The 13,637-nt window shown below is 52.2% G+C and overlaps 1 protein-coding gene across 5 annotated transcripts in view; it reads left to right on the forward strand.

Annotated features, from left to right (window-relative positions):
* ZNRF1 (zinc and ring finger 1) overlaps positions 1-13,223 on the forward strand; it is a 91,710-nt gene extending 78,487 nt beyond the window's left edge. For 2 of the 5 annotated variants that reach the window (XM_037516143.1, XM_054696999.1), the window contains 3 exons: positions 7,975-8,080; positions 9,597-9,688; positions 10,831-11,156. In XM_037516143.1, coding sequence (XP_037372040.1) covers positions 7,975-8,080; positions 9,597-9,654 — 164 coding nt within the window. In that variant the 3' untranslated portion in view covers positions 9,655-9,688; positions 10,831-11,156. The other 3 variants (XM_054697002.1, XM_054697001.1, XM_054697000.1) reach the window with 3 other exon arrangements.
* The last annotated feature ends 414 nt before the right edge of the window (positions 13,224-13,637 follow it).

Consider the following 13,637-nt stretch of genomic DNA (forward strand, 5'->3'; position numbering starts at 1 on the left):
GAGTCTGTGGCAGTGGCTTGCACTGACTTTCCAGGGCAGAATAAGTGTGACGCATGGATACCTTTTAGGGATTTAGAAAGCTGACCTGCCACCTACCCACTCCACCAAGGCCACGCTGCCACCTGCCATCGGTGCTGCCTCGCAGCTAAGTAGTAACTGTAACAGGAAGCAGGATCTCAGGCCTGGGAATTCTGTGCAACCCAGGTCCCCCTAATATGGCACCTCTAGATGCAAGGAGTGTCAGCATCTGCCTGGTATGCTATGGGCAAGGATTAGGAGCCCAGCTGATCTGCCTGCCTATACCCTTTATAGGCTGTGTAATCTTCGGCAAGCTGCTCAGCTCAGAGTCTTCCAATCCATGAAATGAGGATATCAATATCTGGCTTATAGGATTATTGTCAGAAGAAAGTAAGGTATTGCATGTAAAACCCTTCAACACAGAACCTGGAACACTGTCAGTACTTAGGAAGTTACAGCTGCCGTTAACAGGAACAGTCTCCCCCCCTCCACCCCAAGATGTTTTTTCATCATTTTCCAGAGTGGACTGACTTCTCTTTAGTGCTGCGCACCACGTGCTGCTGTGTTTTCTGTTCTTATGTGCTTAGTCTGGTCTTCAAACCATATTCATCAGAGAACGTGTCTTCTCCGAGAACAGGCACTGGATCTGAGCGGGGTGCACCCCTACCCTGACGCTGGGCACCACCTAGGATTAAAGTCACAACAGTGCTTAGGAAGGACTTCTGTTGAGTCCTCAGAGTCGGGGGCTGGACTGGAGGTGAGCCTGGATTGCTTGGCCCCATCCTGACGATGAAAGTCTCCTGAGTGGACTCTCTTTGTAGACCTGTCCTGGGGCTCCTGCCCTCCCCACACCCAGATGCTCTCCTCCCTTCCACCCCCACAGCATTAGCCTGGGGAGGCCTGACCATTCCAGATTGTTCATGTGAAGTTAATCTGAAGAATCTGATCTACTAGCTTCTCTTAAAAACACATCCTACTATTCTTGTCTCTGGTTTACTTCCTTAGCCAAAAGATTCTGGATGCTGGCAGGTGGGGCAGCTCCCTGCCTGTCTTCACTGCTGCAGTCTGACTGGCTTTGCTGAGGGTGGAGGACAAGCTGCAGGGCGGGTCTCTGTCCCCAGCTTTTCCTTCTCCTTCACATGCTACCTGGTATCCGGGAACACCCCCCTTTCACCAGTGGACAGGCTCTGCTGTCTCTGAATCTGTTATCTTTTATGCTCCGGCCGTCCCATCAAACTGGCCAGTGTCTGTTCCTTCAAGGCTACTCCAGTCTCTTCTGTCCTGTTCCTCATCTCTGCCTGGGACCATGGAGGGAGAGGAGTCTTCTCCCCAGTCATGGCCTCACAAACTGGATTCACTTGTCTCCCACATGTGTAGAGCCCTCATGAAGACCGCTTTTTGTCCCCGGGGCTGCTGGGGAGCATTCTCTGTGGACACTGTCTTGCTGTCCTAAGAACACAAAGCAGCCTCTTAGAGTGGGCTCTAAGCGTCATGGGGCAGAGCAGCTGTAGAGGGCAGAGTGCTCTCTTGGCCACTTGAGCAAGGAACCCACACACCCCGTGGGAAAATGGGGAAAGTCCAGGTCTGGCGAGGGAGAGCTGCCAGGATGCCTGCAAGCACCTCTCCCATGTTAGCCCTTCTGTGCCGATGCTGCCTCTTTCCTGCATGCCCATTGGCAAGGGTCCTCCACGGAGAGCCAGGCTGGCAGCCCAGCCTGAGCATGGGTCACCCACAGAACAGAAGCACACTCTGGGTGCTGCAAGGGGCCTTCATGGCCAGACTCCTCGTATTCAGTCTGTCTTTTCTAAAGACACTGAAACCTTCAGATGCAGGATGGTGCTTGTCGCTTGGATTTGCATAGGGAGAGGAACTTTCCAGGGCTCAGCCTGATTGAGGGCTTGTCCCAGTAGAGATGAAGGGCAAGTCTTTCAGGATTGTGGGCCACAGTTCTAAGTCCAGCTCTGGGTGTTTTGGTTTTGCCAGTAACATGTTCTGCCCTTGATTTCTCAGCATCCTGACTTCCCCAGCTTCACTTTCTCTTTCCCTTAAGAATAAAAAGTGTGAAGGGACTTAAAGAATCTGTGAGGTAGAGCGCCCTTGGAATCTTTCTGGAAGAGGGGGCAAGATGAGACTATCTTCATGGGTAGAGAAAAGTGCTGTTTTTTTTTTTTTAATCGTTTTATTTTATTTTATTTTTTTTTAAGATTTATTTGTTTATACAAGCACTGGGTATAGTCAGAAGTGCGGGAGGGTGAGAGAATTCACCAGAGCCAGAGTGGGAAACAGAACAGGCAGAGTGACGAAGTACACTGCTGAGGGGAGCAGCGGGCAGCAGAAGAGGTCTGTGTGCCATGTGGGACCCGCGCCTGGGGGCCGGGGATCGAACCGGCGCTACAGAGGCTGCGGGCAGCTTCGCAACCCAGTGCTCAACTGCTGTGCCACCGGGGAGGCCCCAAAAGTGCTGTTTTCTTATGAAGACTAACTTGAACTGGTCACTCCCCTGGAAATTGCTATGTGCGCGCGCGCACACACACACACACACACACACTGTGGTTGCCGGCACCAATGAAGAAATTTTCAGAAAATTCATAGTGGTTATATAAGATGAAATTTAGTTAACCACCAAAGGGGAAAAAAGTAGAGACCTCCTAAATGAAGCAGATAGAAAGTAGTATTTTTCTTATTATGAGGTTGGCCTGAGCTGTGGGTTGGAAGACCTCCAGTAGCCGCCAGCCAGATTAAAAAAAAAAAAATTTGGAAAAGGCAAGGCTAGTTTAACTGGTTTACCCAATGCTCAAGAGAAGGTGAAGACCACTGACTGGCTCTAGGGCAAGCAACGGGCTGGGAGGCGCTGGGGAAGGGACTAGGGCCCAGAGTGTGGGGTGCAGCATCTTCCTTCTCCATGGGTGGCTCCCAATCCAGGACTCCTAGAAAGTGAGGACATTTCGTAGCATAGGAAGGGACCCATTTTTGTGACTAAATGTGGTCAGCTTCAGCAGGTCTGTTAATTTCTCTCCCTTCCAACATCTGTTTGTGGTTCTGAAATTGGTGGAGCTCACATTTCAGAATATGCACCTAAATTTTGACCATCAGGTTGCTCAGCTAGTAGGATGAGCCTAGAGCTGGGGCCCTGCTTTGCGATGAACAGATGAGGGGGGTGGGCATAACAGATGACCAGCTGTTGATTGAACACTTGAAGGTCACTGGTTTCAGGACCAGATTGGATCCTTGGCCCTGGGAGAGTGTGGCATGGGGCGGGGTGGTTTGCCAGTGGTATTAAGGAGAGCCTGGTGGCTTTCAAAGCTGCTTCAGAGTATTCTCTCCCCATACCTTTCTCTCCCATGGGTTGCAGACCCATGTCCAGTCTTTTAGATCCTAACTGTCCTTCTTTCTTCTCTATCAGAGGTCCTTACCCCAATTTCAGGGCTCTTAAAATAGTAAATATCACACCAAGCTTCTCTAGAAGGGAGGGAACCTTGGCTCCCCTACAAGCAGGAATGAGGGCCAAGCCAGCAGACCTGTGTCAATGGTGCCTATTTGGCTTGAGTTTTCTGCTCTCAGAGACCCTGTGGGCTGGGCTGGAAGAGGAAGCAGGGTCCTGGTCAGGGAATTTGCCTAGCTCAGTGGGACTCTGCCAGCAGCTGTAGTCAGGTGCTGTACTGTGGGCTGGAGTCTAGCTGCAGAGGTGTCTGTCCCTGTGCCCTCCAACAGGAGGGAGCGTACGGCTCACCCAGAGCTCCTGTATCACCAGGAGCTCCCCATGTGAGTGAATGAGGAGTGGGAGGTGGGGAGCTTGCAGAAAATAGGAATCTGATGGCTAGAGGAGAGGGGCCTGAGTGGAGGATCTGCGGGGAGCTCCTGTAAATATGAAACCCTCTGGACCTGAGCTTTATTCCTTCACCCTCTGGGCTGTCATCTTTGCACCCAACTCACCAGAGCAATTAAATCACATTTGGGATATTGGGGTGGGGATGCCACTGCTGGCAAGGGAACGCGCTCTGCTCTTTTGCCTGGAGATTTCCCAAGGAGGGAGCTGGCATTGGTGGCACTGCCCTGCCTGTCCTTCAGGAGACTGGGCCAGCAGCTCTGCGCATGCTGAAGAGGCTGCAAGAACAAGCTCTTCAGCACCTAAACTGGAAATGAGGCCAGGGGGTGGAGCTTGTGTCTCTGCGTCATTTGCTAGGATTCTCCCTCTGGCTTCTACCTTCCTTCCCACCAGGGCCTTAACTGCCATCAGGCTGAAGGGGAAATATACTATGTAGTCCTGCTCAGCTGCTGGCTCTAAGCCGTCCCTCCCTGGGGGGCAACCAGCAGAAAATGTAGCTGTCGGCTGTCTGGGCCTCCCAGCCCCTCTATGCTGCCAGCAGCCCTGGGGGGTCCCTCGGAGAATGTGGAGCCAGCTTTTTCCATGGGGCAGCTAAACCCCCACAGTGGCTCATGGGGGCAGCAGTGCGGGCCCCTGCATTCCTCTCTGTGCAGCTAGGTTCCTCATCCCCGTTTGCCCCCCCCATGCACACATTCACAAAAGGAGAGCTGAAGCTATCTGTGAGATGGGTAGTGTTTCCCATCCTCCAAGCAAATGCCCTGTCACCTGACCTTTTATAAAAGGAGGCGAAGTGTCTGAGTGGAAGGAACTGGGGCTTGGGTGCCATGGCCCCTCAGCATCTGCGCGAGCTGATCCACAGACGCTCCTCCCCCAACCCCAGGATGTTTAGGATTCGGTTGAGCTGTAACTGTGAAGTTCCTGGCATTCCGTCAGCCCCAAAGAAGTGAGGGCTCTTTCTTTCCTCCTAGATGTCTTTTCTTTGACAAACAGCAGCTGTCAGAAGAGCTACCCTATATCCTAGGGAGGAGCAAATCCGCCATCACCTCCTTCTCCTGCCCTGCCACCGGCATCACACCTCCACTTTGGCACCAGAGAGCTGTGCCTGCCACTGTAGCCTTCCCTGATCTGGTTGGAGACATTGGCACTATCTACCACTACTCCAGCCAGGCCAAACACACTCTTCGACCCCCCGTCAGGCAATGACACTGGCTTTGTACATGGTTGTCAGGAAGCTTGGGAGGGCCAGAGAGGCAGGAATAAAAAGGAGAAGAAAGGCAGTTTCATTCCTGTATTCTCAGCAGCCAGCACTGGTTAAACCCCCTTCCTCTGTGGACCTGGGCTGCCAAGGGGCACCTGAGTCAATCATCTTGTGCCAGGCACGGGTCCTCTCACAGCCGACAGCAGGTTCCCGTCAGAAAAGTGTGGGAGTCTTGGAAGAATCGCTTGATAGCCAAGCTTCAGCTTCAACCATTTCCCCTCTGCTGCTAGGCTCACCAGGACATCTGGGGGCTGCTGATTCCCAGAACCCCAGTGAACGACACCGGAAATTTTACTCAACCCACTCAGGCCTGTTGCCAGATTCGTGCTCCCGGGCACTGTTGGGTGTGGGCACTGCTGGCTTCCCCATGCTGTCAGCTTCCAAGTCCCTGAATGTCCTCCCCACCCCAGGAACCTTCGGGTAGCCTTTTGCAGCCAGGGCTCTTGATCCCAGTGAAATGTGCACCTACTGTGTGCCAGCCTGGTGGTAAGCTGCAGTTTAGCCCTTCCCACCAGAGCTGCAGACCCAGGCTGTGTGTGTGAATGTGCTTTGTAAAGTGTGTGGTGGTGACCAATTGTAAGAGAAGGCTACAGAAGAACCGCCCTGCCCCACCCTGTCCTCCCCCGGTGATACTCCCAGTGGTGATACTCCCAGAGGGAAAAGAGGGGAGTGAGCCCAGTCGTCCTGAAGAAGCAAGCTGCTTCTCTTTCTGGCTACCCCTGCCTGCCATCTCCGGCCCCCTCAGCACCTCAGGGACCCTCCTGAGCTATAAGGTGGGCTGAGAGAGTGCAGCTGAGCAGAAGCTATTTGGGACCTAGAGAATTCTAACCTGCCCTTTGGACTCACAGCTGAGTTAGAGGTCATAGGGAAACTGCAGGGTCACAGCCCTGACCTGGGTCTCATTTTATAGATGAGATGCTTGAAACAGACCATGGGGGCACATGCCCAAGTGACACTCTGCCTTCTCAAAGCTGAACTGTTGTTCCCACCATGCCACTTATTGGGGGTTTTCCTCTAATATTTCATTATGCAAAATGTCACACACACAGCAGAGTTGAGTTTTGCTGCGAACAGATCAAATACCCACCGTGTCAGGTGTGCCCTGCTCTTGCTTTGTCATATCCCTGGCGGTCCACCTGGCCATTCCTATCCTTTGGCCATTCCTATCCTTTGGCCATTCCTACACTTCAGAGTAAAACGAAAACAACAGTGTGTTTCTTCAGTGGGGGGTTGTTATAATGTAATGCATGTTTAAGCAATTCAAAAATGTATTTAAAAAATTTTCTCTTCTCATCTCCTCTCCTCAGTCATTACTAAAGTGTATCCATCCAGACTTTTTTTCTATGCTTGTATAGACATGTATATGTACAAATATTTAAATATGCGTGGTATCTGGTTTTCAAAAAAATTGGGATTATACCTTTTTAGCTCATCTGCCACTGGCCACATTTGGAGTCTGAGGTTACACGATATTTGCAGACTGGCTGTGCGCCAGCTGCTTTTTCTGTTTGTGTTGCCCTTTCAGCCAGCCCTGGGTTAGGCAGTTCCTAGCAGACAGAGGAAAGCCCATAGGTTGTCCTGGTAGACAGGAGCCGACACTGGCAGTGCTCACAGCTCAGCACAGCACAGGGACTTCAGTTCTGATCACTTCTGTCTTAGGTTTTTCCCCTCAGGCTTACTGGTGCGAGGGCTTGGGGTCGCCCTAGCCTTCTAGGCCATGAAGAATCCTTATTTTATGGGCCTCAAATGTTTCCCTTCCCACCAATGTGATCAAAAGGTAGAGAAACAGCAGTGGGGGAATGTGGCCAAGCAGAGGGTTCCAGGCCTGCACCCCAATCATGACCATCTCTCAGGCAAGAAGCCTAGGTATCATTGATGGTGTTCACAAGCAATTAAACTGTTTTCGTGCAAGGACTTGGTCGTGCTTGGAGCTCTCTTCTTATCTGTAACCTCACTTATCTGGTGAGTAAATGTTGTGACTCTGTGGTAAATGTTGTACTGGACATTAAAAATGTCCGAGGGCAGATCTCACGTTAAGTTATCTTCTCTCTCTCTCTCTCTCTCTCTCTCTCTCTCTCTCTCTCTCACACACACACACACACACACACACACACACACACACACACACACACACACACGAAAAGGAAAAAGGAACCCCTTTACCCACTGAACAATCACTACTCATTTCCCCAGCCCCTGACTGCTTTTTGTCTCTGAATTTATGTATTCTGGCCATTACATATAAATGGAATTACACAACAGGTGGCCTTTCGTATTTGCCTTCTTCCATTCAGCATATTTTCAAGGTTCACCTGCATTGTCGTTTGTATCAGTTCTTCATTCCTTTTCATGGCTGAGTAATATGCCATTGTATGGCTGCACTGCATTTTGTTTATCCTTTCATCAGCTTGGTGGACATTTGGGTTCTCTCTGTTGTTGGGCGATTAAGAATCACTGCTGCTGTGGAAGTACATGGGCAAGTATTTGCTAGAGCATCTGTTTCTTTCTTTCTTTCATTCCATTCATTCCTATTTTATTTTTCCAAGCCAGAAATCAGTGCTCTTGATCTATGTGTATGTTTAGGGGAAAATTCTATTCAGGGAAAATTTGCCTTATGCTGCCTCTACTCCAGGTCTATCCCTCTCCATCACCCAGTTTTCATTCTCCATCACCCAGGCCACTTCTTTGGTGATTAATCCCATTTTGTCTTTGGATAATGAGTGTGTGGTGTACATCTTGGGCTGCTGTGTCCCCCACGGAACCTAGCATAGTTGGGTGACCTGAGCTGTTCCTAGACCCATGCTTGCTGTGTGCATCCTGTTTGCCAGCAGCTGACCCTTTCCTGCTATCTGTCCTCTGTTCCCCTCTGCAGATGATGTGCTGACTAAAGATGCGGGTGAGTGTGTGATCTGCCTGGAGGAGCTGCTTCAGGGGGACACGATAGCCCGGCTGCCCTGCCTGTGCATTTATCACAAAAGGTAAGAAAGACCACTGGGTATGCTCAGCCATATCCCAGATCCTTAAGTCTGGAAGAATCCATAGTCACTCTGTCTCTTTTGGTTGTGGGACAACCCACCTCCTACCCCAGGGCTCTGACTGGGATGGAGTCAGAGACCAGCAAGCTTAGCACAGGCAGAGTCGAATTGCTGCAGGTTTTTCTCTAGTTCCAAGGCCTGAATGATAGGGGCCTTCAAGTAGCTCTATGGAAACCCATAGGTAAAAGCTCTCAGGATCCCACTTGGAAGGTTGATTCCCACTCCTAGGAACTGCAGTTCCTAGTGCATGGACACCCTCCCGGTGAGGGGGTGCAGAGGGGTAGGAGAGGCAGGTGGGATGGGCTTATGGCCCTGCTCTTGCCCTCTTTCCTCCCCCTACCCTCAAGGTCAGGAGGACGGAATAGCCACTACCTGTGCGGCCTGGCACTGAAAGCTGCTATAATTAGAAGGGCCAAGATTGTCCTCCCAGCCTGAGCCTCCTATTTCCAACTGGAAAGAAGACACCTCCTTATGGAGCCAGGAGGATCTCTGTTCTGCCTGTGGCTGCCACCTGCTCTCAGCTCCTGGGGCCCCAGAACTTCTTCCTGATACATGGGCTTTTCTAAAGCCTGGCTTGTGGGGTTACTGGCCACCCAGTTATTGTGGTGCCCGGTGAAAAGATGGGAAGGCTCAGGGCTGGCCTGAGGGAGGGGTGTTGGGCTGGGCTCAGTACTGAGGGCACCAGCCCCAACCAGGAAAAGAGAATCTTTGACCCTGGAGGAGAATTATGCAAATTATCTGTCTGGTTCCCTTTCTTTGAAAATACCCAGTTGTTGATTTACAAAGTCAAAAACTTGTCTTGGGGCTGTGCATTCCCTCTGATTCAGTGGGTCCTTTCTGTAAACCTTAGAGACCAGGGTTTCCTGTCAGTCTCCCGCCCTGTCACCAAGCCTGAGGAGCCAGTCCTCCTTCTACCTCCTCTGGGAAGGAGTAGATACCAGCTTGGCAGCTGACTGAGCAAGGTAGAGATTGGGGGTCTCTAAGAAGTTATCCACCAAGAAGGGAGTCTCCTGGCTGCTCCTTAGGCCTGAGAGGGCTCTCGGGACCTCAGCACTCAGAGCCAAGGCCAGCCTGCTTTGTGCCCCTGCCCCACCCTCCAAGCCCAGGGGGAGAGTTGACTGGCTGCCCTGCGTGGTCTGCTGCACTCTCACCTTCCCTCAAGTAGCAGTCGCCACCCTCCTGGACCCCCTGCAGCTCAGGCATTGGTTCCCTTCAAGGTCACACTCACCACTTCTGTAGCACCCAAATCCTCCTCACCTGTACTCAGCCAGGTCAGGGTGGCTGCCCTGGCTGAGCCAGGGGGTGAGCCTTGGTATTCCCCCTTCTTTCTGCTTCAAAAAGCGCTCTTCTGCGGGGGTCCTCACAGGAGAGCTTTAGGAAAGCCCGGCCCTTGGAGCGCGCCCCCTCGGGAGCCGCCTGCTCAGCAGTAATGTGTTTCCCTTGCTACCTCCTGCTTCAGTTGCATAGACTCGTGGTTTGAAGTGAACAGATCTTGTCCAGAACACCCTGCGGACTGACCCTGCCGGGCTCGCTTGCTGACTCCTCTCAAAGGTGAGCCTGTGGTTGGGGGTACTCTGGCCTCTAGGTTTGGAGTCCAGTCACTCTGGTCCTGGAAGTGGGGGGGTGTGTGGCTGAGCTGCCCTACACTTGCACTAGCAGTGATGACATGTAAACTCACAGGTTTATGAAGAAGCTGCTCTGTAGAGTTAGATTAGTGGAGGAAAAACCAGTTTATTGCAGATGTCTAGGGCAGACGTCCCTGAACAAAGTTCAGAGGATCCCCTCGGAATATGCTGGGTGGAGAAACAAAAGAAGCTGGGTTTGCACCCCATGTCTGCCTAGTGCTTGCTGGGTGCCTAGGGCAAGTCCTCACCCTCGGGGTCTCTGCTTCTTTGAGGACAGGGGGATAATCTCACTCCCCGTACTGTATGGACATTGCACCCATTAAACGAGACAGTCTGGGACGGTGCCCGGTGCCCTGCAGTGCTTGTCAGTGATCCTTTCACTGCTGGTTCTTCCTACCAGCAGGCCACTACCCTCAGACCCGCTTCCAGATGAATCTGAGGCCTGCAGGCTAGACTCAGCCCCATCCACCCCACAGCACAGGTTCCCGATGGCACAGCAGGCTGGCCCAACCGACTGCCATGCACCTCCCCCCAACCACCTGTTCCCCTACATCACCATCTGCTCTGACTTCTCCACGTCCTCCCCAGGGCACCTTGTTTTACTGCTGACCACCCCCTCCTGTGCCCCATCCTACCTGGCCCTTCTAAGTCCTGGGCCGGCAAACAGACAAAACCCCCAGTAAACCCAAAACCCTGACTCCACCTCATCTCATATCCAAAGGTTTGGGGGCCTCTCTTTCTCTTTTTTTTGTTTTGTTTTCTCTCGTTCTTTGTTAGGTTTATTTTATTTATTCCAAGTAAACTCCCAGAACAGCTGATGATGTCAGACAAATCAGGGACATTTGCTCTTTTTACCTTCACCTCAAAAACTGAGGACCTGGGGAGAAGAAACAGCGAGGGTGAGAGAGAGGCAGAGGGCGCGCGCCCCGGCGCTGGAGTGCCAGTGCACATTGCCAGCATGCTGTGTGGCTTTGGGGTGCGCCCCAGACCGGAACCACAGACACCCCTCCTGGCCTGCGAGCCAGCTCGGCCCGATGGAGCACGACTTACGTGTTACGGTCCACGCAGGGACAGAGCCAGCCCCTGTTCCCGAGAGGAAGCATTGGACACGGGGGCAGCGCGGCCCTGGGGACACCAGTGGGAACTGGCAGCCCTTCCGCACTGACTCCAGAGAATGGTTCTCCCTTTCTCCCTGAGGACACCAAATTGAAGGAGAGCGAGTTTGAGAGAAGAAGGAATCAACCGCTGTCCTTCCCCTCACCCCTCATCCCAGGAGGGAAAGGGCCTTTTCTTTTTCACCTCTGAAAGGCATTGTGGGTCTGTCTCTACGTGTTTACAAAAAAAAAAAATATATATAAAAAAAGTCTAGTGTCGACTGGTGTTTTCCCTCGTGATGTTTACAGATTGCTGTCTGCTGCCCAGCTAGAACTCACTCAGTGACAGACACGTGCCGAGCCCGGTTCTCGCCGCCGAGTTCCGATGGCCGGGAGCAGACACCCGCGGCCTCCTCGTGCCCGGCGCCCCATCGGCCCTCTCCGTCACCAACCGCCTGGCCTTGGTTTCTTTTTCCCATTTTCCTGACTTGGTTTTGCACTTTCCTCCACTTGGGACCCCGATATCTTGACTTCATTGCCAAAAAACAACCACCCACCGAGGACCTTCTCCCCTGCCATCCCCATGTCTTCTCCCTTCTTTCCTCCTGGTTCTGGGCAGTTCAGAGGATGTAACAATCACAAGTGTCCTGCAAAAATGCCTGAACATTTTTCTTAGACCCTTGTGGATTTTTGTTTTCCAGAAAACTTAAACAAAAAAACTTACTAAAGGAACATGTACAGCTACCAGTTTGAGAACATTTTCAGGCGCTCTGTTCGAGAACATTTTAGCCATTGATGTTCACATGTGGCATCAACCCATGCAAGATAGGTTTCTGTATTTATATATTAAAACACACACACACACACACACACACACACGACCTTATAAAAATGTTTAAAAAATGTTCAAAGCTTGGGGGAAAAGCTTTCTTCATTAGTCAAGGTGTTTTGATATGGTATTAAAATAATGTCTAATAAAAGCTACACCGTGTGACTTTATTTTAATGAAGTATTGTTACACAATCAAGCCATGGGGTGGAAGGCCCATCCCCACTCCCTCACCTACCTCCTTCACCTTCCTCCAGGCTCCTGCTCTGGGCTACAGGTGTGTGAAGAGTTCTCAGCAGTCATACCTGGCTAGGGGGAAGGTGGCAGGTCAGACCTGAGTCCTGCAGGTTTACTAACCCTCTCAAGCATCATGGACATCATCTGCCATCACCAGTGGAATAGTTGTGATGGAATTCTTCTGGAAAGATCTGCAGAGGCAAAGAGTGCAGCCATTGGAGGCTGCAAGGATATGGGTTCTTTTGGGTATTCGCCCTGAGCCCCCCCTTTTCAACTTCAGCTCCCCATCCCACGTCCTGCCCTGCCTGTTGCTCAGCTCACATCTCAGTGCTGACTCATGGCATGCTCCCTGGAGGCTCTGGTTTGGGGCTGTGCCAGCTCAGAGCCCTTGAACTAGAACCCGGCACTCAGGACTCACAGCAGTTGGCAGACCTCTGCTGGGGAAAAACGCTCAGGGCAGGGGCCAGTGGTGCATGCCCAGCCTCTGTCCCTGTGCCAGACAGGCTCCGAAGTGGCATTCCAGGGCCTCCTGCAGAGCCTGTGAAGGAAAGCTCTAGAGGGAGAAGACCACCTCTGCTTGGCCCTACTCCTTCTCAGACCTGCTCAGTGCTGTTGCTTCAGTGGGCACTGACCTTTCCAGGTCCTGGCTTAAGGATCGTCTTCCATCAAATGCTTCCAGAAGCACCTATTCTGCAAGGGTGTTGCAGACTGGTGAACAGAGGTGCGCCAGGCAAGTTCAGAGAGATTCTAAAGGACATTTTGTGGGGTCTATCTCACCACCTGGGGTGAGACCCCAAGGATGACAGTCTGCGAGCTGCAAGAACATGGGCACCAGACTGCCTACAAGAGGGCTCCTCTACTTGGCAACGCTCTTGGGGAAATGACTTCATCTCAACTTCAGATTCCTCGCATGTGAAGTGGGGACAAAGTCACGCAGCAGCTCAGAGGTCACCACGAGAGACAGATTCTGCCCAGAAGCCCCTGGCACGCACATAGCAGGCTCCCTAGATGCTTTGTCACCGCAAAGAGCACTGTTCTATTCGCAGTACCTCCCGCTTCTGCCTGGCAACTGTGTCTCCCTGTTCTATATTTAATTCCTCCCTCCAGCAAAGCTAGCCCCGAAGATCTCCTTGCCTGACCCCTGGGCTGTAGGCGGAGGCCTGTGTGCCCACCTCAGTGGCCTAGGCCCAGCAGCCTTGGCAGCGCCTTGAGTGAACTGAGTGGTCATGAGCTGGGCGAGCTGGGCGGGGCCGGGCAGGAGCCCACGCTGGGTGCTATTCCAAGCTCCTGGGGCTGGTGCTGATCCCTCCCCTCCCCCCCCACCCCCCACTCCCCATGACTTCCACTCCACCTGGCACGCTGCAGCCCTCTGCTGGCTGCTGCAGCCTCTGAATTCAGACCCAAATTGGGATGGGGTGGGACCTGGGATTGTCCGGGATTCCCAGGTGGAACTAGTATGTCATCCTCCACCTTAGGGCCCTCCAAGCTCTGCTTTTTCTGGGAGGGGAGAGAATCCACAGGAGTGATGAGATGGGTCCCACCCACTCCCTCTGCTAAAGACCAGCACCCATTGCTGTCCTTCCTGGTTGGAAGCACCTCACTAAGACCATTTATCTAGTAGCCACTTAATGGTGTTGAACTTTTGGGAGAATGTCCTTATTCTTAGGAGGTAGATACTGAATTATATATTGAATGACATCAAGAAATGGGGAACTT

The sequence above is a fragment of the Talpa occidentalis genome, unplaced genomic scaffold (genome assembly GCF_014898055.3).
Source record: "Talpa occidentalis isolate TD23 unplaced genomic scaffold, MPIMG_talOcc4v2.1 talOcc4.17, whole genome shotgun sequence".
NCBI lineage: Eukaryota > Metazoa > Chordata > Mammalia > Eulipotyphla > Talpidae > Talpa > Talpa occidentalis.